The sequence below is a fragment of the Protopterus annectens genome, chromosome 2.part2 (assembly GCF_019279795.1).
Source record: "Protopterus annectens isolate FY-2018-M chromosome 2.part2, PAN1.0, whole genome shotgun sequence".
NCBI lineage: Eukaryota > Metazoa > Chordata > Ceratodontiformes > Protopteridae > Protopterus > Protopterus annectens.
In genome coordinates, this window is record NC_056730.1 from 712,662,201 (window position 1) to 712,689,311 (window position 27,111).

The following is a 27,111-nucleotide window of genomic DNA, read 5'->3' on the forward strand; positions in this document are numbered from 1 at the left end:
ATCTCATTCCACCAGGGCTGCATCTACTTCTACAGCCTTTCTCAGAGGTGTTCCTACCAGAGACATTCTAGAAGCTGCTACCTGGAGCTCAGTTCATACACTCACCAAACATTATCATTTACCTTTCTTCTCTAAATCCAGAGCTGGCTTTGCCACTGCTGTCCTGCAGGGCCTTATAGCTGGTCCTAATGCTGTATAAATCCATCCTCCCAACCATAGCTTTGGGAATCTACCCAAATGTAATGACTGCAATAGTGAAACACGAAGAACATAGTACAGTTGTATACACTTGCCATAAATGTAGATGTTCGAGTGTAGTATTCACTGTTGCAGTCCTGGTTACCCTCCCTGCAACCCCTTGTTTTTCTCTTACTATACCTCTACTTTCCTTTACTATGCTTAAAAGCATTTTTGGTGTATTTGCTTTTGTTTGGAGGTATATTTTTGGGTATTTTAAATTACTTAAATATTTGGCTCCCCATTTGGGGGGCACCTGACATCTGGGGCAAGAAAAACTGATGTAATGGCGTCAGCTGCATGTTTTATACCCGTGACATCATGGAAGAAGAGACAGCAACCGACGCAGGACCCAAGACTTTGTTAATCAGGCCGACTGAGGGCAACCTGCCAGCAGATTACCCAAATGTAATGACTGCAACAGTGAATACACTCGAACATCTACATTTATGGTAAGTGTATGCAACTGTACTTTTCTGTTGCTAAGTAAGGATGCCCTCTTAGCAACTCTGGAGATGACAGATGACCATCTTTACATCCATATCCACTAGGGCCACAGGTAGTTCCTCAGGTATCCACGAAGGACCACTCATTTCCTATTTACTTCTGTGCCATTTAGACTCCTCAGTGTGCTCAAGGTGTGTACTAAGGTGATTACTTCCTGCATTTACCCATTTCTGGATATGGATGATCCATGTCTTCATTTTTCTGGACTTTTGCTTGGCTCAGGCCACTTCAGAACGCAGAGCTCAGGGGGTCCATCGCTTTCACGTACCTTTGCCGCTTCAATGCAGAGACCTCACTCAGCATGGAGAAGTTAAAAATTACCACAAATTCTATCAAGAAGGACTTCTAGGGTGCAGTCTTTGGCATGAGACCATGCTTACCACAGTACAAAGTTCTAAACCATCACTTGTTCACTCAGCTTGCCCTGTCAGGGCTTTCCTGAAGGCTCTAGACTTCATGTCACCATCAGTTTTGATGACTCCCTTTGTTATGCTGCACATGAGGAAAATCCAGTGGTGTGTCAAAAACCTTTGGGAGCAACTCTGTTAGACTTTAAAATAGGAAAATCTGATGTTATCCATTTCATTATTCATCGCGACTGTGTCTTGGATCCAATCTGGCACTTTACAGACTGGATTCAAGGCTCAAGCTCCTCCCATAATCCATTTCTATCTTTTAACCCTCAGATCTTGTTTGCTGTGTTTCACAATGGATGTGATTCCAGACTTGTAGCTTTCTTCAAAGAAATTTATCTTGGAAATCTTTTCAGTTACATGAATTTTTCTGTTCTCTTAGGTAGTTTAGACCTTTCTCTTCCTCCCCTCCCTTGTTTAGCTTTTGATAGCATTAGGCTTGTGCTTTTTCACTTCCTTTTCCTATTCATCACTTTGTGCCTTTTTCTGTTCTTCCCTTTCTTCTATCGGCTGTCCCCTTCCCTTTAGTGTAGTTTATAGGGCTGTTTGTGGGGGTTGTGTCTGCTGGTTTCTTCCGTTTTGTTTGTAGTTTTCTGTTTTTTTTTTGTGTGTGTGTTTTGTGCAAGTAGGACTATGTCTGAGGGAGACAAGCCTACCGGGTTTAAAAGATACTGTTCTTTTGGGCATAAGATGCCTAACTCTGATGCCCACAAGAAGTGCATTTACTGTCTGGGATCTGACTGCCTCTAGGCTGAATGCTCCGTTTGTGCTGCATTCAGCTCTCTGGCATTGGCAGATTTCCGGAATAAATTGTTGCTCTAGGTTATGGCACAAGGGGGTCCTTTTGTTTCGGACTTCTACTCTTTTAGCGTCCACAAGAATTTTAAGAGGAAAGCCTCCTCCGCCTCCCTGGGAGCTTCTCCTCCAGCACTGCAAAATGGCCCAGACACTCTGATCAGAGTTTTTTGGATCTGAAGCTGTCCTTGACTGTTTTGGATCCAAAGGCTCAGGATCCATCTTAAGGTGCTGAGGTCTCCTTGGATCTGAGACCCTTGGATTCTACTTCTGTTACCTTGGATTTATCAGCTCTCCCAGATCCGAGGCATACTGGTCTACCAGGGTTGGATCCAACATGTTCGTCGGATCTGGAGTTAGTTATTCAGAGCTCCCCAGCAGGCTCTTCTGGGGATCTGAAGCTTTCAGCTCCTCGGCATGGGGAAGTTGTTCCCCTGGATCCTGGATAGGGTGGTGGTAGGAATCAAGCTGGCTTCTCCATCTAAATCCACCCATTCTTCAGCCTCTTTCAGATCCTCCAGGAGCCTCTTGCCTTCTAATATGGACAGGATGATGAGGAGTTTCCTTAGGGCCCAGATAGAGATGGACCTTTTATGTTCAGGCTCGGGGAGATCCCCACTCCTAGATTGCCTTCTCCTCTTCTGATTCCTGCAGTTTCAGAATCCCAGATACCGATTCTCCCTAGGGAGGTGTCAGATCTGGTAATGCCAGTTTTACCCATTCTGTCAGGGTCCCTGACCAGCTCTTTTCCTTTGACATCGGATCAAACTGAGTCTTGGCTCTGTGAGTTCGGCACTGGTTCCCTGGGGAGGGGTTCAGGTTTGGGCTTTTCATATCAGTCCCTTCCTTTGGGGGCTTCAGCCTTTGACAGCTCGGGAACAGTACTTTCCGGAGGGGGTGTGACCCAGGGCCTTCTCCTCACCTTCTTCCCTTGTGGCTTTGGCTAGTGGGGATGGGGACAGGGTTTTCTTGAGTCCTTTGGCTTTTCTGGTGGTAGACCGGACGTTCTCTAGGTCTGTTCCACTCTACTGGGAACACTCCAACCCATTGTATCAGGAGTCCTAAGCTTATTCATCCTGTCCATGATCAGCCCTCCCAAAATAGCTTTCAGATATCCACAACCTCAGTGGTTCCCCTCTCTTCCGAGTCCTCTCCTGAGCCTTTTACAGAAGAGCTACCTCAGAAGAGACAGTGCAAGAGGAGACACTTTCACTCCCTCATGGAGGACAGAGATTTTGATGAAGGGGAAGGGTCTTCCAGATCTCTGCCTGGGAACATTCTGGAGCTGTTGAAGCAGAAAGGTGGATGGTCCCTCCAGCCCATCTTCAGAGGAATCTGTGTTCATGAAGGCTTTAGAGACAAACCCATCTATTTCCTGGCCCCCTTGCAGAAGAGCTCATTAACTTCATCGCGCTTAGGGTTTGGAAGGAACCTGACACTGTAGAACTGGTTCCTAAGAAGGCTGTTAAGTTTTTGAACACCCCCCCCCCCCCCCACCCATAGACAGAGCACACTGGAGCAAGGGACTGCCAGTCGATGCCATCATGGTGGCAGCAGGCACGAAAAAGGAGCTGGCTGAACAGAGCTCCAACTTCCATTCGCCGAACCAAGAGTCTCGACGGAGGACCTAAAGAAGTTATCTCCCAACCCTCGCCACTCTTTCATCTATTGCCAATTCTTCAATGAGGTTGATCTCCAATGCAGCAGAGGGTACTTCTCGAGTGGCTGGTGCAGGCATTGCCTTGAGGCCCCATTAAATGATTCCTTTCTCTTTGGACCATCAGTCAAAGAAACCTTAACCTGCAGTGAGCAGGAGGGCAAGACACTGTCAGCACTCAGGATCAAGTTTTCTACCCTAAAGGTCCTTTTCCAAAAACTAATGGGGAATTAAGACGCTCTGGTTTCACAAGTCACAAGTTTCCTTCTGAGATGCTCCAAAAGATTCCTCTTCCAGAGGCAAGAGAAGGAGATTCAATGGCAGATGCTGCCCTAGAATCCTCAGAATCAGGGCTCCAGAGAACCCTTTTCTGAGAAGCCTTTTCAGCTCCACTGAGTTGTTGCCCAACTGTCCTGCCCTGGAGGCAGTCAGGGGTCATTTTTCATTGCATCTAAATGCTTGGGCATCTATAACAAATGATCAGTGGGTGCTCAAGATTATATCCAGGGGTAATCCCAAGAAGGTTCTCCCTGATGTGCCACTCAGTCAGAGAGAACTGACCCAGAGAGGAGTTTTGGCAGTTCTAGAAACAAGAGCCATCCAGGAAGTCCCAGCAGGAAAGAGAGGATCCAGAACTTATTCTTGCTTCTTTTTGGTGCCAAAAAACACTGGGGACCTACATCTGACACTGGACCTCAGCAAACTGAACTTATCTGTCAAGAAGTCAAAGCTGCAGATGGTCACTGTTCATGTCCATCCTGCCACTGTTCCAGAAGGACAAATGGATGTGCTCCATCGATCTCCAGGATGTCTGCTATCATATTAAGATAGACAAATGCTCCAGGAGGTACCTGCACTTCTGGATCGGAGCCGATCATTTCCAGTTCAGAGCCCTACCATTTGGACTCACCACAGCCCCCTGGGTGTTTACCAAATGCTTGGCTCTTGCAGCGGCTCACCTGAGGGATTTCAGGTCTTTCCATACCTGGTCAATTGTCTCTTCACAGCTCCCAGTAGGCATTGATTGGTATCTGTCATGCAGTATCTCTTGCAAGCTTTCGATATGCTAGGGATGACCATCAACTTGGTGAAGTAGAAGCTGTCTTCGGTACAAAGCCTAGAATTCACTGGGACCCAGCTCAACATGGTAACAGAGATTGCAGCATTGCCTCCATACAGAGTGAACTTGATCAGACGGAAGGTCATGGCCATCTTGGAGGTTCCATCACCACAGGCACACCTCATTCTCAGAGCACCGGGGTTCATGTTGGCAACAGTTCTCCATAGAGATACTACATGTGGGTGCTTCACTGGATGCTAGTGGTCCATTCTGTCTCATCCAATGTCCATGCCTATTCCATTGACTTCCATTTGCAGACAGTATCTGCAGTGGTGGCTTCAGTCCGAAGATATCCTTTGAGGCAGACCATTTTCTCTTCCCACGGCCACAGTGACCACAGATGCTTCCCTGTTGGGGTGGGGGCCATTTTCAGGGCAAAACCGTCCAAGGCACATGGTCCCCTGTGCAGATAAAAGTTGCACATAAATGTTCTAGAGATGAGGACAGTCATCCTCGCATTGCAGGCCTTTCAGGATAGCCTTCCTGTAAGAACTGTGAAGATTCATACAGACAACATGTCGGTGGTCTGGTATAGCAACAAGCAAGGGCAAATGTGCTCATACCTATTGTGCAGAGAGACCATGAGAGTGTGGGACTAGGTGATCTCTTCCATTCGCTTTCTCCTTGCATCGCACATACCTGGGGAGTCCAACGTCTTAGCAGACAAGCTCAGCAGGTCTATCTTGACCTCACACAAGTGGTCCCTCAATCCAGCAGTGGCATCTCAGATTTTCGTCCATTGGGACCAACCTTGCTGCGATCAGTTTGCATCTCCAGTGAACAACAAATGCAGCATTTACTTTGCCCTGATTGTCCCACAGAGAGGCAGTCCCTGAGGGATGCTGTTGTACATGATTGGCCTCTGGGTTTCCTCTACGCATACCCTCCTGTTCTGTTGATCCCCAAAGTACTTCAGAAAACCCACTGACCGAAGAGTTCCATGATTCTCATTGCCCCTTTCTGGCCTCGGCAGGTGTGGTTTCCCTTCCTAAGGGGCAATCTGAAGTAACCTCCCTGGATATACTGTATCCCGTTCCGGATCTCATCTCTCACCTGTCTGAACAACCACCCAGTCTTCAGTCTCTTCCCCTGACTGCATGTTTTTTTCACTTCCTGTGATCGTAACACAGTCCAGACTGGCTTCTCCCGCCAGAAAAATTATATTAGCTTCCCAGAAGCAGTCTACTCAAAAGGTCTATCATAGTAAGTGGAAACATTTTTCCTTTTAGGCTGTGGAACAGAATCCTGATCTCTTTTCAGCTCCAATAGCAGATATACTTCTTTTCTTATCATCCCTTTTTCAAGAAGGGGCCAGCTTCTGTACTATTAAACTGCAGTTGGTGGCCATTTTGAAGTTTCATGTTAGTACTGGACCCCCCTTTTCCTCTAGATTATGTAAGGCCTGCTTGAAGGGTATCTTCCTTCATAGACCTCCAGTCAAAGATCCTGCCCCTCCTTGGGATCTGACCTTGACGCCGCAGTCTCTCACTCAAAGTTCTTTTGAGCCAGCTCATTCATGTAATCTCAAATTTCTTTCTTTGAAGACTGCTTTCCTGGTGGCCATTACTTCAGATAAGAGGGTTTCTGAATTACAGGCCTTGTCTTCTAAACCGCCATATATTGTTTTTCATAAGGACAGAGTGACTTTGCAAACTAACCCATCTTTTATGCCAAAGGTAGCTACTGAAAGTAATCTCAACCAGAATATTCAGTTACCCGTCTTCTTTCGTAGTCACTTTAGTAAGGGCGAATATCTCCTCCACACCTTAGTTTTGCATCAGTAATTGAGATGTTATTTATACAGGACTAAACCCTTTAGAAAATCTGACCAGTTGTTTGTAGCTTTCTCTTTGAACAGGCACAGCTAGCAGTTTCTAAAGTGATGATTTAGAAATGGATTTCTAATTGCATTTCCATGGTTTACTCTCTTAGGAAGGTGGAGTTGCCCCATCCCCCTAATGCCGCATTCTCTTAGGTCAGTTGCTACCTCATCAGCCTTCTCTGCTAGGATGTCCTTGATGATATTTGTGCTGCGGCCACTTGTTCCACTCCTCACACTTTTGTTGCTCATTATAAGCTGGAGATGGTCTCCAAAAGCAGAGTATCCTTTGGTTCCACAGTGCACAGGCATGTCCTTCCTTACGGATGCCCAGGATTCATTGTAGCTGGGAATTCTGACCCAGTCGTAATGAATAATGAAATGGATAACATCAGATCAATGGTTATGTACTTACCATAACTTGGTATCTGTGTTATCCTATTTCATTATTCATCACTTCCCGCCATCCTTCCCCCTTCACTGTTTCTGGAGGTTCTGGAGAGACTGGAGTCTCGGGCCTTTCAGCATGCATTATCTAAGTGTAGATGGATAGTTATGTTACTTGGTGTTATCTTACTTTTCGACAGCAAACTCGATCCGAGGGCTAGAGGGTAGAAAGGGGTTATGAGAGATGGGAGGAGCTTGAATCTTGAATCTAGTCTGTAAGGTGCCGGATCGGATCCAAGACCCAGTTGTGATGAGTAATGAAGTAGGATAACACAGATACCAAGTTATGGTAAGTACATAACTATTGTTCCTCTTATTGTGTATATCAGAAATGAGCTCCTTTGCTGGGCAAAGCAAGTTGCAGCCAGTCATCCCCTTATGTTAGGGGCCACATGTGGAGAACCTAAAAAGGCAGTGGAGATGGTCATCAGAGTTGGGTCCAAGTATATAAATGGGGAAAAAAGATAGCCTTAATTAATAATAGATTTCAGAGACATTCTTTACTCTGGCATCCCACAGATAGTGACTGGCAACACCATTATGATGTTATACTTCAGCAAGTAAGGAAGGGAGTAACCCACTCTTACCCATTTTGTAGTGTGGTCATAGTAATATAGGAGTTGGCATGGAAACAGGCTTCTGTCTTCAGATAGTCTAGGAATTCAGTGAACAGAATGTGGTAGAAGACCACCTGAGTTGGTCTCTGGATGGGAATGGTCTTTTGGACTTTAATGTTCCAAGAATTGACCTGTTTGCCTGCCAAAACAGCCATCAGCTATGGACATTTCTATGTTTCTAATGCATTGAGATACTGGTTGCGAATGCCTTTGTAATGAATACCTTCTGTATGCCTTTCCTTCCGTTCTGCTAATCCCAAGGGTACTTAAAGCAAGAATGGAAAGGCAAGGCTTGTCCTAATACCATCCTTTGGTCCCTGGTTCTCCCTGTGGGTACAGATGGGCTTGGAATGTCCTTCGACCTGTCTAACCCACTGCACCCTCCTAACACAGATAGACAGTCCATGAAAAACATTTTTTTGGCAGAGGAGCAAACTCCCCTGCACCCCCTCCCTAACTTACATATACCAGCTCCACGATCACACAACAGTAAAGAAAGGGCAATGCCACATGTTCGCTGAAAGTGGCTTTCACTGATAAAGCTGTTGTCAATTGGACTCCTATACAGAAAGTATTCATCACAAACACATATACCTGAAAGAACTACAATTGTTTTTCATTGTTTTTTCTTGTTTTTCAAGCTTGTTTTAAAAAAACTTGTCTGTAGCTTAAACTAAGGACATTACTACAGATATCCACCCCTATAAAAACAGGGATACTATCTCTTAATTTTGCGTATAATTTAATCAATACACTTTTATATGCTCCCTCTAGTTGCCCAGGATCACATCATCATATTAACTTTGAATGTGTTTCTTTCCAGCTGTTTTATCTCATTACAGTGTAAAGCGTGGACACATTTCAACTAAGCAAAAGTACTTTTCTTGCTGTAATACCGGTAACATATAAAATAGTTAGTGATAAAACTCCACCAATCTCACATTTAAAATGCCTCTGACTGTATACAGTACAGAATTGCTCTACAATATAACATTCAATTTATATCATGACAGATTTAGATAAATATTAATAAAAAACAACTTTTTCATTCCCTTTAGTGTCTTTCATAACATTAATAACATAAAGTGAGGGTTATGTTTTACAGTTCTCCCACCAGTTTAGCATAATTAACAAACTTCCAGTCTTTTTCATCCACTTCTTTTTATAGAACCAGAGGTTTTGTCTAAACTACATGTAATGGGATTAATGATTTATGGTTCTCTCATATATTTAGTACTACAAATTCACATTGTTACTGGCCTTCTTCTTGGTCAACTCCACCTCCCTTCTCCTGTCACTGGCTCATGTCCAAAGTACTCCTTATTCTTTTGTTAGCCTTGGGATTTTTTTCCTGTCATTCAGGTATTTTTCATTTGGGCAGTAGAAAATGTTTCACTGGCAAAGTCTCTCATGAGCTTTGTTTTTGTCAAAATATTGCTACTGCTAGCTTGTAAAATGTATTAGAAAACATGGTTAAACAAAGAGGATTACCGGTAATAGAAATGGTAGAAAATTACCTTGAATAAATTATAGCAGGAGCAAGTGTATTGATATCTATTCGATGCAGCATGCATCCAGATTGCATGCAACGTTACTAAAAAGGCAGCTTAATTTTTCACATTCTTCTTTCTTCAGAGTATGTATCTGTGTCTTTTTTCATGTAAAACATGCTGGGTGTTTCCACCTTAAAACACATCAAAATTGGAATGGAGCTGTGGGCAGCAGCACAGACTAGGCAGTGCCTGTTGGGGGAAGAGTTGTATAGACTAACTGCTTTGGGTATCAGCTGTGGTGCGCATTATTTTCTAGATAGGCAAAATTGAACTAAAGATTACATCCCACGTCTGGGTTACACACTGAGTGGTGCAAAATTGGCTCTAGGTGGTTTGGTCAAATTGAGTTGCCTTCATCTTTGTTGGCTAACCTTGTGTAATTTCCTCTTTAGCCTGCTCCTTATCCAAAAAAAATGTATTTGAACTGGATATAGCAACTTGAATCTCCCACCTGCCTCCCAACATCTTGATATTGCCAAGATAAACTTGTTCCTATTCTGCTAGTGTACAGCAAGTAATCTTTTTTCACACTAAAATGTTTAATACTTTTCCCTTCTGCTACAGAGAAGCTCTTTCTGCTAGTTTAATTGCATCTACTAATAGTAGGTCTTGGCTGCTTTCTTATAGCCAGATTTGGCACATACACACAGTGCACCTTCCCAGTTAAGAAATCCTGCTGTTCAACACCAGTCCAGTTGTTTATTAGTACTTTTTATAAAATTAATGCAGTCTGTTCCTTGTGTTTTCTGCGGTATAGCAGAATATCTCTTATTTTTCTGCATGCTGTCTCTTGCAACTGTACAATTTTTGAAATAGTTCTTCTTGAGAAGCTTCATATTCAACCAGTCCTTTTCTTCATTTCATATTCGTGTTTCTGTAGTTTTATCAGCTCAACAGAATGGCTGCTTAAAGCTTAGTTTTGTTTCCAGCCTTTTGTCATTTGACTTTAAATATTCCTCCAGTGTCTCACTTATTTTAAACACTGTTGAGTGCATTTGATTTATTTTTTTTATCTAAATTATTGTAAGTTATATCTTGTACTAAAGCTAAAGTGATGCCTTTCACAGCTCCCCCACAAGGAAAGTGCTTTTTGATGAACTGCAACAAGGTGCTTCCCAGATGGAGATTTCTCTTCTCCTTTTTTGGTTGATCTTCTCTTACTTTCTCCAAATGCTATCTTTGGTTAGTATTAATTAACTGAATTTTACTCAGAGATAACTGTTACTGTTTTTTTTTGAAACAATTTCTCAGCTTTCCCACTGGGGAGAGCTCTAACCTGCCTACTGTTCAGTATGTGGCCATCTTGGAAGTCCAGCTGGAATTAATTTCTTATTTTTCACCAGCCTGAATTTTATTTAAAAATATATAAAAGAATGGAAAATTTAAAATCTAGGGCAGGAGAAGCACATATGAATTTGATTTAACTGGCTGTACCTTCCTTTTACAGGTTAGAAAGCATTTTGGATTTGAAGCCTTCCAGCAATAAAGGAATTCACCACACAGTTCCTGCTTGTATATCATTCCAGAGTCGAGAATCAGCAGCATCTCGAGCTACTTCAGCTAAGCAACATTACTTGAAGCAGTCAAGATATTTGCCAGGTTTGTAAATTGCATTATTTCTTGCACTGAATTTTGGGTTTATTGTGGTGCATTTTTTCTTGTTCCAACATGTATGGAAACTTAATGCTATTCTGGTGATCCCATAACCTTTCATTGTTAACTTTTTGCTTATAGGCTGAGGCTGCTTCGCTGTCAGTGTACTCTGCAGTCAAAGTTTGTGCATTTTCCTTATCACAGTCAAGAGGTTCTATGTTTGTAGAGCTCAGCCTTCTTTTACACCATATGAAATGAACTTTCCATGCCAGTGGGACTTGCATGTAGTTATACATATTTCGTAGTTTTCTTGTTCTCTCCATTATTTTAATGTGATATAAAGAACTGGGAAGTGGGTTGTTCTGTGCCTCGCAGAATTCACAAGTCCTCCTTGCCTCTTTATCATGCTACTCAACTTTAGGTAATTTGTGTATGACCTTCCATTTTTATATGACTACACTCCATTCGTGAGTTTTAAGTCACTGTTGGATTAGTTTGCATGTTTTTGCTTTTGTAATGATTGACATAGTCCATCCTATACATGCAAATATAAAATGCGCTACAATTTAGTATGTTTGAAAAGGTCTGTCAGAAATCTGCATGTAAAACTTTTCATCAAGCATTTTAACTAATCGTGCCTCTCCCATATGCTGTAGATTGTAATAGTATGTAGAAGGCTTATACTATGTACAAAATGCACACAGTAAAATTGTTTTATTTGCTTATGTAAAAATGTGTAATAACTGCATTTGAAATGGTTATGAAATTTTCAAACACATCAGTCCTTAATGTTAATAGCAATAGGCTGTGCCTTTTTCAGTAAATGTATTTCTAAAATCTAAAATAGCCATATATTTGAGAAACTGTAGATAATATAAATAACAAAACCAACAGCGTAGAATCAAAACTAACATTGAACAAGAGAACGAGTTCCATCAGGAAAACCAAGCGAGACCTGTTAGTAGGACTGAGTGCTTTTGTTCTTTGTTACAAAACTAGAACTTCAGAATCAATAAAACAACGGTACACTACCTATTAAATACCACTAAGTCACTGAACAGTGACTAATCACATAACATTCAAAAAGCCATAAAAAAATGAATATTTAACTCCAGTCACACATCAGGAAGTAGCTAATGATTCAAAACCTGGTGACCAATCAAAATCCAAAAGTAGGATTTGGTAACCAATAATCGTCACATTAGGCTAACAAACAGCTGACCAAACCACCCAGCAGGGTTTTTAATGATCTCTTCTGACACTTCACCAGAGCATCCTACCAAGGAAGTCTCTAGGAAGAGAAAGTGCAAGAGGAGTCACTTGGACTCTCCACAAGAGTTAGTCACTGAGGATACTGATTTCGATGAGGGAGAGGGGTCCCCACAGTCGCGTCCAGAATGCATCTCATTTGGAGACATCCTTGAGATCCTGAAGCAGAGAGGTGGTTGGACCTCCAGCAAATCTTCACCATAGGAATCAGTACTTCTGGAGGCCTTTGGAGCTGGCCCATCTACCTACTGGGTTACTCTGCCCACAGACGTGCTCATTGATTTGGTCTCTCGGCAGGCATGGAAGGTGCCTGACTCAGTTGAGCCAATCCCTAATAGGCCAGATCGGATTCTGGCTCCACTGATCAGGAAGGAATTTTGGATTAAGGGGGTGCCTGTGGATGCCATGGTTGTGGTGGCAGCTGCTAAGAAGGAACTTGCAGAACAAAGTTCCTCTGTTCACCCCCCCCAACAGGAAGTCTAGGGTAATGGACATGTTTGGGAAGCAGGTCTGTGTGTCAGTAACCTTTGCTCTTGGGTCGCTGAACATTTTACTAGATTACAAAGGGATTTGATCAAGGAACTTTCAAAATCCTTTCAGGAACCATTACTGCTGAGGTTGAATCCTCTGTGGCCTCTCAGTTGGCTACCCTAATCCATTTCAAATTCATCCATGAGGCTTATTTTTCACACAGCCGAAGGTGCCTCAAGGGCAGCGGGTTCAGCCATATCCATTAGGAGGTATGCCTGGATGTGCTAATGTGATCTTTGTGGAGCCTTTCAAGTCCTCATTCATCAGTGCTCCCTTTGACAGCAGTTCGTGGTTTAGCCCAAAAGTAAATGACACATTATTCAAGTGTGTGAAGGATGGAAAGATCCTCTCTGCAGTGGGAGTACATTATTTGACCACTCAAAGATAATTTTCTAGGAATCAACAAGGTGGTCAGAACATGTGGTTCAAGAAGTCCCAAGGTCCTTTCCAGAAAATGTGGAGAACGTTCCCCTAGGAGCAAAGGGGGGAACTCTAATGGACTACGCTGTCCTCACGGCAGTGGAGGTCCGCATAACCAAAGGTCCAGAGATTCCTTATTTGATAGACCCTATCAGCACTCCTGAAAAGAGGCCCGATTATCTCCCTTTGGAGGCAATCGGAGGTCGACTGTCCCTGCACCAGAGAACCTGGCTAGACATAAAAGATACTTTGATGCAGTTGATTATTTCCAAAAGTTATATAAATCCCTTTTCCCTTCCAACCCCATTTGTATGCAAAATTCCTGATATTCCACCCAGTCAGAGGGAAGATGCAGCGCTTGAAGTACAAAAGCTGCTATAGTAAGAGTCATCTAAGAAGTCCAACCAGACCAGATAGAATCCTGAACTTGCTCAAGATTTTTTTAGTACAGACATTAGGCAAGAGAGGGACGCAATTTATTGGAGGAAACTGGCAAAGTAACCAAGGTATTTGGTGCAAATAACTAAAGAGGGAAAGATGATAGAGTGGGAAGATGCCAGTAATTTATTTTAATTGCAGGTTAGAGATTGTCTTCCCTATCGGGGGTTGATATCAGAGTGCAGGCAAAGATAAAGAAATAGGGGGAGTCCTAAATGAAAGACTAGCACTGGTAGAGTTTTTTATCAGAATCTAGGACAGAAGCTGCCATTAAAAAAGGAATAATTAGTAGAGGATATAAATGCTTGCCACTAGGATTGTGTCGGTAATGTTTGTTTTCATTTATATAAATGTATGATTGCCTATGTAGCAACTGATGGTTTAGTAAAGATGTTTCTTGTTTAACAAGAAAAAAAGGCAGGAATTGAATAATTTATGTAATATTCCTTAGGTTAGATGATAAATTATGTTTGTTATGTTAATATAGTTTGATTACTTTTATATTAATGTAAATTTCCCTGTGTCACAAGTGATACTTCAATAAAGGCATTTGAAGAAAAAAAAAAAAGATTTGTTTTTAGTGCCAAAGAAAAAAAGGGACTGGAGACCAATTTTGGATCTCAGCAATTTGAACAAGTCGGTTCAACATAAAGTTTAGGATAGTCACGGTTCAGTCCATTCTACCTTTCCTAGGCAAGGACTACTGGACGTGCTCAACAGACCTTTGAGATGTGCACTGTCATGTAAAAATGAACAGACAATCCAGAAGATATTTACACTTTAGGCTGAGAGTCAGTCACTGTCAGTTCAGAGCACTGCCTTTTGGCCTCACCACAGCCCCCAGGGTGTTTACCAAATGCATGGCAGTGGTAGCAGCTCGCTTGAGACTGCAGGGATTCTGGGTGTTTCCATATCTACATGACTGGCTTATTACTGCCCCAAGGCATCTACTAACAAGAGCAAGAGATAAGGTACTTCAGATCTGTTCTTATCTGGGGATAACCATAAATTAAGTGAAATCTCAAGTTACAACCAACTCAGACCTTAGAATTCATAGGAGCAGTCTGCAACACAATAAAAATGACAGCTTCTCTTCCTGTTTCAGAAGTACAGACTATCAGATTCCAGGTCAGGAAAATAATTTGCAGTACCGAAATTTCAGCCCGGTTTATCCTTCAAGCCTTGGGGTCAATGTCAGCTGCCATAATCTTAGTATCTCTAGCAAGCTTTCATATGAGAATTCTTCAATGGATGCTAGAAACACAGTGGTCGATTCTTACCAGAGTATGTCAGCACAAATAAGAATTACTCAAGCATGCAAGGGATACCTCAGGTGGTGGATTCACTCAGATCAAATTCTACAAGGCCCATCCATTCATTCTACCTCAACCCAAGGCCATAGTGACCATGGATGCTTCCCAGATTGGGGGGGGGGGGGCACTTTCTGGAGAAAACAGTCCAAGGCAATTGGTCCCCCATATAGGCCAACTTACATATCGGTATCCTAGAGATGACAGCAGTGCTTTTAGAGTTGCAGGCCTTCCAGAATACACTCGCTTTAGGGACAATTGCCATCCAAACAGACAGTATGTCAGTAGTTTGGTTACATCAGCAAACAAGGAGGAACCAAATTTTACCCCTTGTGCTGAGAAGCACTCAGAGTATGGCAGTGGGCGATTTCATCCAACCACTTTCTCATAGCAACACCCATTCCGGGAAAGTCCAGCGTGATAACAGACAAATTGAGCAGGTCCATTCTTTGGCTTCACAAGTGGTCTCACAACACATAAGTGGCAGAAATTATTTTACGTCAATGGGGCCAGCCTTGCTGTGATCTTTTTGCTTCTCCCCTGAACAACAAATGCAGCAGCTACTTTGCCCTAGTCCCCCCTCAGAGGAAATCACCGAGTGATGCTCTATTTCTTGATTGGCCCTCCGGTCTGCTATATGCTTACCTGCCAATTCTCCCGATCCCGAAATTTCTACAGAAAACTGCCAGGTTGAAGAGTAAAGTCATCTTCATTGCACCCTGCTGGCCTTGTCAAATTTGGTTTCCCTTCCTATGGCCTCATCTACTTTGCCAACCTTGGATTCTGGATCTGATTCTAGACCTCCTTTCACATTCAACAGATATGGTTCATCCGGATATCTCAAACCTCAAGCTAACAGCATGGTTTACATTAATAGCCAGACAACCCATGCTCTCTTCCCCTGTCCATCATATACTTTTATCTTCCCATGTGCCATCTACTAGAAAGCTTTATACAAGTAAATGGAAAAGGTTTGTTTGCTGGGCACAACAAAAACAAATTGATCCCTTTTCAGCTCCGATACATAGCATACTGGAAATTTTGGCTTTAATCATTAATGAGGAGGCTAGTTCTTCTACCATTAAAGGTCAGTTAGCAGTAATATCCAATTTTCATATTGGTTTTGATAATTCTTCTGTGTCCTCTTCAAGTTTGCAAACAAAGGTGAATATATGCTACATTTATTGGATGTTCACAAACATTTATGTTTTTACTTACATAGAACAAACAAATTCAGGAAGTTCTTCATCTCTTTTGCAGATTTGAAATTGAGCAAATCAGTTAAAAAAGTAACTCTAGCCAGATGGCTGACAGATTGCATTTCTTTTTATCTATAACAAGTTGGGTCTAACCTTGACAAAACTTGTAAGAGTCCATTCAGCTAGGTCCATAGCAACTTCTTTAGTATTTCTATACAGGGCTTCCATGGACGACATATGTGTGGCTGCAACCTGGGCTAATCCCCATACCTTTATCACTCATTACAAACTGGATCTGGTCTTGAAGGGTAGAGCAGCCTTTGGCTCAACTGTGCTCAGGAATATCCTTCCTTAGAGTCCACCCATGATTTAGCAGCTGGGGATTCTGTCTCAACAGTTGAGGATAAAATGAAAATTGACATCAGATAAATAAGTTATGTACTTACTGTAACATTCTATGTGTGTTGTTCATTTTCATTCTTCTCAACTTCCTGTCCCCCGAACTCCCCCCCCAACCATTATCACAACAGACTTCTGGAAGAACAAGATATTGTAAGGAAATACATTGGCACGTCTTTCTTTAGGTAAATCAGCAAACAAGATCTGGGGTATGGTAGTTGTTGGTACATTATGGGTGAGGGAGAAGTCTGAGAGCTTTTTGGTTACCACAAGGTTTATTAACGGCCAAGTCAAACCCAAACAGTTGAGGAAGAATAAAAACAGACAACAAGTACATAACTTCTTTTAAGGGTGTTTGCCATCCTGCTCTAGCTGCACATAATGGGGTTACAGATGAAGGTGAAAAAATGTTAAAACATTTATGTCCAATGTATATGTAGTCCCATTAGCTGCAAGCAGGGCAGGATGACAAAACTATTTCACAGCTATCACTAAACAAAAGTGCTAACCATCTCTGAATATCCCCACTTATTGGCCTGAATTATTATTCATATTAGATTTGAATTGACATTAGATATGTGTAACTTGACTGTTGAAGTTGACAATGAAGATAGTTTATTTTAGCTTAGAATTCAGAGCCTAGATTTGTTGGGTAAATAGATTGCTGTATTAAACATGGAATAAAAGACAATAAGTTTGTATCAGTATAAGTTGATGTTGTATTGAGTGATTAATTGGTACTGTTAGTCGCCTCCTTTTCCATTGTTTTAACCCCCACCTCCCCACCCCCCATCCTTTGCTGTTCTTTTTTAATAACTTAAATTGTTTTGGGGAAAATTCGTATCAGTATAGTGAATAAATTATTTTAATATATAGTGTATTTGTCTTTTGGTGCTTGTTCATCTCCAGTTCATATGACAAGAAGGCTGGGATTTTCTTTTAGATGCTTTAATACATAGAAACACATCAGGATTTATAGCAGCATCATTAAATATGAACGAACTAGTTAACAAACACCTTACATACATACTTGCTTACATCTCAACAGCTAACTACAAAAAGGCAGTCTAGCTTGCAGTTGCTTAGCATTTATACACTTGTGCAAGCTGTTGGATAGCTTCTTAAAGGTACATACAGATTGCCCTTTATACAAAACAATATCAGCGATGGACATGCATTACTATATACATTGGAAACAAAACAAAATGTTCATCACCAAGTTGCGTCATATCTGCTACAAGGTTTAGAAATTTGACCATATCTCATAACATAACAGTTGGGACCAAATATAGCAACAGGGACAGTCTGTGGTGCACAACTCGTATCAGGAACTTCTGGATTCATCACAGGAACAGGAATGTCCTCTGGAAATTCTCTTGGACAACTCACTCTGAGATGGAGTCTTTCTCACAGGCTATGTGCTGTGGTATAGGCTTGGACACCAGTCTCAAATGCCTCTAATTCCACTTAAAAATTGCTCCTTCTGATTCCACATTGTATGATCTTGTCTCTGGACCAATCTTCACGACACCAATCCAGTCATAACCTTTGGATGTTTGCATCCTTACCACTTCTCATTGTAATGGATTGAGCGGTTTGCTGGTCTTATTATAGTAGGACTTCTGGGTTAAATGCTTTTTCAACAGATTGTTTTTCACTGACCTGTTGTTCTTGACACATAATTGCAAGAATAAATCCACCAGTGGTGTGACCAGTAAGGCTCAGAGTCCCAATATAAAACACATTTATTCAGCGAATATAAAAAGATGGTTAAGCACTTTCATCAAAACTGACCATCAGAACCATGAATTAAAATGACCAAACACAAATATCTAAAATGCAAGGTCACATGATAACGTAAAAATAATTTTTAAAGGGGTATTACCCCATTTTATACACACATGGCTTTTCTCTTAAGCACAGGCATAACAGAGGTACTGTCATTTATCCCTGACTCAGATTTTGCATTTAGTCTCAATTGCCATATGACCTCACTCTCCTCAGTTTTGTTTTCCCAGTAACCTCCCTTCACATCCTTCATAATTCTTTCTAACATACCAAATTTAAAATTAAAAATTTTTCCTTGACCGGGTCCATTACTATGTCTAAATAGTGCATTATTATTGTCACCATTCTTAACTGCATATAAATGCTCATAGATGCGTTTCCGTAAACTTCTAGTTATTTTCCCCACATAAAAAAGTTACAGGTTTTACACACTGCAATATACACAATGCAATATGTACCGCAATTCCCTGAATTCAGAAAAACTCTGTGTGTGTGGGGGGGCTCCAACAACAACAACGCTACTGTCCTGATTAATGTATTTGCAGTAGTTACACATACCACACTTTTTAGTCCACCCCCTTGAAGTATTGTTGTCAGCATCCCTCTTAAATGGATGTTCTAGTAAGTTTTTTAAACTGTTACCTGTCTTAGACAACTTTTGTTTTTTCCCCAAGTTCATAAATGTTTGTGTTATCTCTAAAAATGGTCCAATTTCTTGTTGAAATATCTTTCAGGATATCACTTTTACCATCAAAATTAATGAACATAGCATGGGGGAAATTTTCGTGTGTTTGGTACTTGTGCCCAACTATCCCTTCACTAGAACTCAATAAGGGAATATATTTTACTCCCCACTCATTCACGATGTTTTCTCTCATTTCTAAAAGAAAATTCTTCATGTACCCCCTCTCTAAATACATACTGCCTAAATTACCAAGTTCAAGTTTGAATGTGCTTAGGTCAGAGCACATTCTTGCAACTCTTACCATTTGGCCTTTTACAATATTTATTTTAATGTGAGGCAGATGCTGACTAGTATAATCAAGATAACTATTTGAGAAGGTAGGTTTCCTATAAACTTTAGAGCCAAACATGCCCTCCGTCTTAATTGTAAATGTGGTTACATCTAAATAATCTTCCGAGTCTTCCTAATGTGTATGTATTAACTTAACAAATTAATTCACATTATTAATATGTTGACGCCCATGCCCTGGCCCAGCAATCAAGGAGCCTCAATCCTCACCACTAACACCAGAGAGGGCGTCTCATATATGAGGAAAGGATAACAAATTCACAAAGTAAAGTGCAATTTCCCTTTTTAGAGCACACAGAGATCACAGTCAGTCCAGGGCTGGTCGTTCCCTTGCTCCCCAATAAGACTCCCCACTGGCACAGCTATAGGGTCCAGATCTCAGCCTAGCTGGGCAAGCTAAAATCTCCAGCACCCTCTCTGTCCATCCAGTGCTTCGTGTCCCTGCCCAAGTAGCTGACACACACACACTTTTAGATAAGAGTTTATACAACCACACAGACACTTCTGGGGAAGGCTGGCACAGGTTTTCCAGCTGTGCCCCTTTTAACCAGACTATACGGTAGTACCACTTGCCACCACCCAGCTAATATTTATCAGCTACTCAAAGGCCCTTAAAAGGGTGTCCAATTATTACTGTGCAATATTATTATCCAATTGGTAAGTGTGACTAATCCGTCACAAGGCTTATTAGAGTGACTTGGTACAGGATCCTTGTATACATGCAATGTACTCTTAGAGCTTAACTTATCTCTACACAAATCAACCACAGTTAAAAGGTTTTAAAATATTTAATAATAAATAATTAAAACCACAAGACAATACTTTCTACTACACAGTCAGTGCTAGTCAAGAGTTCAGATATCACACAGAAATACCTAAAATAATTCAGTAGTACAGTTCTGACATCACAGAAAAACACTTAGTCTAATCTTTCTAGCTATCCCTAAAAGAAAACACAAGTCTAAGATAACTTACATAAGAAACAGGCAGAGTGTTGTGAGTTGGATGATCAAGACAAAAATGGTTAATAATCCCTGGTTCTCACTGTTTAAATTGAAACTGCAGTTCTGATAAAACATTACATCATTTCACACTTTCCTGGTGTTCCCAAGCTGACAGAAACTGCATTTACAATCGTTTACACTTAGAGCAATAAAAGGCATTCCACATGTAAATTCTGGTCATTAACTTTAGCCTTAAAACAATAGGCAGGAAGCCTTCATCTAGCCGGACTGGAGCTGACTTGTAAACATCAAAGGCAGTGATGAAATAATTTTAGTTTCAAAGGACCAACAAGAAATGCTTGACTTAGCTTTCTTTACAGCAGAGGGCAATGTTGCTCCATTGTTTTAAGTTCAACATTTCACAGTATTTACAAATGATAGAATTATGTACCAAATTCTATTTGACTAGGCTGGCAGCCTTCACCCATCTCTACCAGTCTTCACAAATATGATGAATGAACTCATCCCTTTTACTATTTTTCTTTTTCTATAGAACAAAGATGTCCAAAAATCAAAGATAGATGTACCAACATTCATCATAACCTTGAGAGACAACACATCTCTTCTCCTATGTGTACATGACCAGGTTTGCATAAGTTGGGGTGCAATTAGCGGCCATTGCCACCCCTTTTACTTGTTTGAAAAATTTACCCCCAAAAGCCATATAATTGTTCTTAAGAATAATTTCCATACCTTCTACCATAAAGTTAGCTAAACTAGGTTTAAGGGTAGCAAGTTCTGCCAAGGCATCCCTAAACAACTCTAATCCTTCGTCATGTGGTATCGATGAAAAAAGGTTGACAACATGGGTCCTTGGTTGGGTTGTTCTTTATTACTAGCAACCATTTGGGGGGGGGGGGTGATACTGCATTTAGGGAAGTCCATATGCCTTCTCAAATAAACACTATGATGTAACAGGGTCTATGTCATATAATCAAACTTCCAAAATTTCGAACATGGTATGTTCAAACTTGGAAGTTTGAAATATGACAATATTGAAACCTCAGAACAGAAAATTTTTTTCCCAGGGAAAAAATTTGCTGTTTCGAAAAGCGCACACACAACACAGGCACACCAAAAACCTAATAAACTTACACTACACCTTACATGCACAACTGTCTATGCACTAACCTTAACCCAAACCCTAACCCTAAGGTCCGTCACTATCGCACACTTGCCTTACCTGCACCCTTACCCTAAAGTCCGTCACTTTCGCACACTTACCTTACCCGCACCCTAACCCTAAAGTCTGTCACTATCGCACACTTGCCTTACCCGCACCTTAACCCTAAAGTCCGTCACTTTCGCACACTTACCTTACCCGCACTCTAACCCCAACGTCCGTCACACTCGCACACTTACCGTAACCCGATCCGTAATCTTCACACCACAGTACAGAAAATATCGAAGCCGCAGAAACAGCCAACCAAATTCTTTCCCTGGGAAAGAATTTGACTTTCCGCGGCTTCGACATTTCTATTTTTCGAACTTCCCCGTTCGAACATTCAGTATTCGACATTCTAGATGGTTGATTAAATAACAGGTACCTGATGTAACATTATCTAGACATACATGTGTTCTTACATGTCTTCCAGTTCTGTTTTGCTGCTTACACAATTTGGATCATGAATTTTGGAATGGACAGTGAAGCCCTTTATTCACATGCCTAGATATTAGCAGATTTTACTGACCATCACGTGTGGGTGTGGTGGATGATGAGAGGTGTTTGTGATTGTAAGGTAGTTAGATGGAAGACTGTGCTTTACAGGATATGGAATAGTGGAAGAGAAGGAAATGGGTACAGGGGTGGGGCAGATTCAGTGATTGGTGGTTAGCATGATGGGCGTGGCTAAGTTCAGTTGAAATGTAGCACTAGTGGGGGCGGGTGAGAATAGGAAGCAGGGAGGGGAGCGGAGTGAGCCCGAGCACAGCGGGGCTAACACTAACTCCAATTATATCAATGGGCTTACTTGTTTCTTTTCTTTGTACACCAAATGTATCATTCCACTTGTTTCTGTTTACACCAAATGTGTCTGTTTGGCTGTATTGTACTAGTTTAGGTCTGGGGAAGCTTCCTCACCACAAGCAGGCCAAAAGATAACTTTCAAAAGGGCGCCGCTCAAGGAGACCCACTAATATAGACTAGTTAATGTGCATGGGGGAGGAGGAAGTTAGAGGAGGGAGATACAAAATGGGGGAAGGTATAACCAGAAAAAGCCGGTAGAGATCTGTCCCGCCCCCTCACAGAAGACTGCAAAGGAAAGTAATCAGCATAAGAAGTGGAAGCCTTGGAGCTGTAATTTAAGTGTAAGCAAGGAAGAGGTCGAAGCAGGAAATTAGGAGTGTAAGCAGTTAGTTGCAGAAGCACTACTTTAAGGCCTTGGTGTGCAAGTAATACAAAGGAAGGTAAATCTATCTGGGGGACAAAATACACCAAGTAAATGGTACTTGCCTTACTTTACAAGAATTCAATGTGGAGGCAGATCTATTTGGGACAAGATACAGCAAGTATATTGTTAAGTTATGCCACCCAGTGGCAAAAGACAAAGCTATAGTTGCCTGGAGGGGGGCCTTGCAGGTGTGCATGCCGGCCAAAACAATGTTTAAAAAATAACTAGTAAAAGTAACAAATGTGCTGTAAAAGGAAATGTAAATAACCAGTCACAATGGTTAAAACATAACTGTTTAAGGACCACACCTGCTAATAACAAGAACTGTAAATATCCAGTCACCTATGCGAATTGTCTGGTAGGTATCCTTATTAAAAAGTGATGTTCTTCGTGGTTCACTGTTACAGTCATTACTGTAGGGTTCTTCCTGCTGGCAGCAGCCCTAGATATGCCAAAGTCGGGTCCGACGTCGGCTGAAGTCACTCCTGCCCTGACGTCAGTGCGTCAGGGGTATAAAGACCTCAGCCAACGCCATTTTCCCCAGTCTTTCTTGCCATGCGGTGCCCGTTGCAAAGCAGTTCGCAAGTGCAGGTCGGCCGACTCCTGTTTGTTTTTGGTGGCTTTTGAATTGAAGACTTCTTCTTTTGAGCCAAGTACTCCGTTTGGGAAACCTTTTTCTTGCTCCAGTCTGATGTCAGAAAAAGTTAATAACTGTATTTCTTGTGGGAAGCAAATACCTCATAAGGATTTTCACTCTTACTGTATACCTTGCTTAGGTCCTGACCACGACGTAGCTAATTGTAGGTTTTGTGCTAAGTTTAATCAACGCACTATTAGGTGTAGGTACGATTTTGCCTTCCATTATTTTGGAAAAAGATTTAATTACAATATGTCGTCGGATTCTTATCCGGCTACTGCAGTGTATAAGAGGTGCAAGGATAAAGACAGGCCTCCGAGGTCCAAAGTGGACAACTTTATTCAACCAGAGCCAGTTGCCGGTTCGGCTGTCATCAGTGAGGCGCTTTCGCAGCCCCTGTCGTCCGCCACTTTTGAACCGGTTGCCTGTACCGACTCCCGCGGGGAGCCGATGGGGCCTTCAGACTTTTCAGGAATTGGACCTCCGGATATTGCTCCCTCAGATGGGTCCGGAGCCGCTGTGCAGGCACCGACTTCTGAGGGAGTTTTTAGGCCTACACAGCTTCATGTACAGATGACTCCAGTTTTGCAGTCAAGGACAAAGGCAAAGACTAAGGCTCCGGCAAAGACAAAGCAGCATGCACAGGCACCTTCTGTTCAGGGCCCTAGACCTCAAAGACAGATGCTTAGAATGGCTGAAGACATGTTAACTATGATCAGGGGTTCTCATCCCCCTCCTGACAAGAGACCTAGGCTAGAGCCAGATTATGATTCCTCAGATCAAGTTTCGATTTCTTCTGCTTCTTCTTCTGAGCAGGATTATTCCTTCTCTCCTTATGAGGATTCTGATGCTGAAGAATTCCTTCCTTTAGCCTCTCCTCCTGATGATTATTCATTTGGGGAAACCTTGCATGACATGAGAGAGCATTTTCACTGGGAAGGGCAGGAATACTCTGAATCTAAGAAAAGGCTTAGGGATTTTCTTCTGCTTCCACAGCATAGACCCCTGGCTATTCCCCCTGTATTGGACATTGTGGATGACGTTTTTACAGAGGCATCTCTCTCTCCTGATTCTTTTCCTCCTGCTCCTGTCAAACCGGATAGGTATTATAGGGTTCCAGATTCCCACAAATATCTTTTTAAGAATCCTTCAGCTGATCCAGAAACTATTTCTCAGGGCCCTAAGGGTGTTAAAGCGGCCTCTGCTAAGAATCCTATTCCCTCTGACCGAGAATCCAGAGCCTTGGAAAGATGGGGCAAAAAAGTTTATACTTCTGCTACATTGTCTAATAGAGCTTTGAATTGTCAATTTCATATGTTAAAATATCAGCAATACCTTTTGTCTGTGTTAAAGCAAAAGATGTCTGCTGTTACTGGTGGTGCAGACAATAAGGAATTACAGGATTTATTGCATGCTACTGAGCAGGTGGGTAAACATACCGTGCACTGTGGTTTTGATTCTTTGGAGGCTTCTTGCAGGGCTTCAGCAACTGGCGCAGTTATTAGAAGGCACGCTTGGTTAAAGGAGCAAAGTTTGCCTGAGCAGGTTAAAGCAAAGCTTTTAGATGCCCCTTTGCAACACAATGTTTTGTTTGGGGCCAAAGCTGAGGAAGTATTGAAGAAAATGGAAGACAAAGCCAAATCTATGCAGATGGTTAAAGATTTTCTACAGGTACAACCCCCTAGATTTAGCAGGAATTGGCCAGCTAAACCTTGGTCCTTTCTGAGCTCGGACAGACCTCAGAGGGGCAGATACAGGCATTCCAGAGGTAGGGGTCAGGCACAGCCCCCTTTCAGAAATAAGCAGTGGAGTGCCCCCTCTCCCAAGGGAGGGGAAGATAGGTCACAACCTTACAGGAAACAGTCATTATGACTCTCCCTTACTAGCTCCAGGGGCATCCCTCCTGGATGCGCCTTTGGGAGGAAAAATCTCTCTTTTTTATCACAATTGGAGCCGCATAACCCAAGACAAATGGGTTCTGGACATAGTTTCAAGGGGTTACAGGTTTCATTTCCATACCTTGCCAAGATCAAACGGATGGCCAGATCTGCCAAAGCATCAATGGGCAGTGGCACAACGGCAAGTTCGTTCCCTCATGGATATGAGGGCCATAGGTTTGGTACCAGATTCAGAAATGGGGCATAGGTTTTATTCAAGACTTTTCCTGGTTCCCAGGAAGGAAAACGCATGGAGACCAATCCTGGACCTTTCCGTATTGAACACCTTCCTAGAAATTCCAAAATTCAAGATGCTCACTCTGCAGCAGCTGCTGCCTATGCTGAGCAAGAACGCTTGGATGGTGACTTTGGACTTGAAGGAGGCTTACCTGCATATTCCCATATGGCAAGAGTGCAGAAGGTACCTGAGATTCAAAGCAGGCTCGAGGCATTACCAGTTCTCTGTGCTGCCCTTTGGCTTATCTACTGCGCCCAGGGTCTTTACAAAGTGCCTGGCACCAGTAATGGCGTTTTGCAGACAGAAGGGAATTCAAATATACCCTTATCTGGACAATTGTCTCATTCAAGCGGACGACAAGGAGACTTTACTTCAGCATCTAACATTTGTGCAGCATCTTCTCTTGTGCCTAGGGTTCACGGTGAACCTAAAGAAATCAAACCTGGTGCCCACGCAGAAAATTACTTTCCTGGGTACGCTTCTGAACACTACAACCCAGATGGCTTATTTGACACCAGACAAAAAAGTGCAACTGGCTACTTATTTCAAAAATCTGGCTTTAATGAGTCAGCTGTCTGCAAGAAAAGTTCTGCAGGCTCTGGGTTACATGGCATCCTGCATTCTGTTAATACCATATGCAAGGCTGCATATGTGGAAGATACAGTGGTAACTCAAGAGTGTATGGTCTCAGCATTGCCACAGTCTGGAAACAGTGATCGCAATTTTGCCTGGTCTCTGGCAGGAGTTTCTTTGGTGGGCCGAGACCTGTCTCCAAAACAAGGGGAGGCCTTTCTGTCCCATTCCAGCCAATCAAGTCATAATGACGGATGCTTCGGATCATGCATGGGAGAGCCCATATGCAAGGGAAATGTCTTCAGGGTGCCTGGACAGAGGACCAAATGCATCTCCACATAAATTTGAAGGAGATGCTAGCTGTACAGAATGCCCTGACAACCTTCAAAGACCGGGGCAATTACTGATAAAGATGGACAACACTACGGTGATGTGGTACATAAACAAGCAGGGAGGCTTTCATTCTTACCCCCTGTGCAGTTTGGCCATGGCTCTGTGGAACACAGCACTAGCCAACAAGGTGGACTTACTAGTTCATTCCTGCCAGGAAAGGACAACACTCTGGTGGACAGTCTAAGCAGAACTCTTTTGGATCCACACGAATGGATGTTGGATGTTCAGATATTCAGGATGATAATGGAGGCGTGGGGGTGCCCGGACATAGATCTTTTTGCATCTCCCCAAAACCATCAACTTCAAACGTTCTGCACGAGGACCTACCACAAGCTAGCATGGAAAGTGGATGCTCTTTCATTCAGTTGGAAGCACCTCTCAGTATATGCTTTTCCTCCTTTGCCTCTTCTTCCTCGGGTACTTCTGAAAATCAAACAGGACAGACCGCGAATGATTTTACTGGCTTCCAACTGGCCTCGGCAATTCTGGTATTCCTCCCTGATGAACCTGGCTCAGGGTCCACCCTGGATTTTGCCACAACTTCCACATCTACTGTCTCAACGAGACGGCCAGATCCTGCACAGCCATGTCAAAACTCTGAATCTCGCAGCCTGGCGGATCCAGGGTCTTTAAACAGTTCTACCCTTACCAAACAGGTACTGGACGTAATTCTTGAAGCGAGACGGCCCAGCACCAGGAAATCTTATGCAGGTAAATGGAAAAGATTTTGCTCCTGGACTCAGGCCCAGAGTTTTGATTCTGCAGTTCCAAACATTCCTCTGATTTTACAATAC

General features: G+C 42.3%; 1 protein-coding gene across 1 annotated transcript in view; it reads left to right on the plus strand.

The window, feature by feature from the left end:
• Window positions 1-27,111, plus strand: part of CILK1 (ciliogenesis associated kinase 1) — a 1,332,417-nt gene that overhangs the window by 1,219,838 nt on the left and 85,468 nt on the right. The window contains exon 12 of the mRNA XM_044064111.1: window positions 10,613-10,764. Coding sequence (XP_043920046.1) covers window positions 10,613-10,764 — 152 coding nt within the window. The remainder of the gene's footprint in view (window positions 1-10,612; window positions 10,765-27,111) is intronic.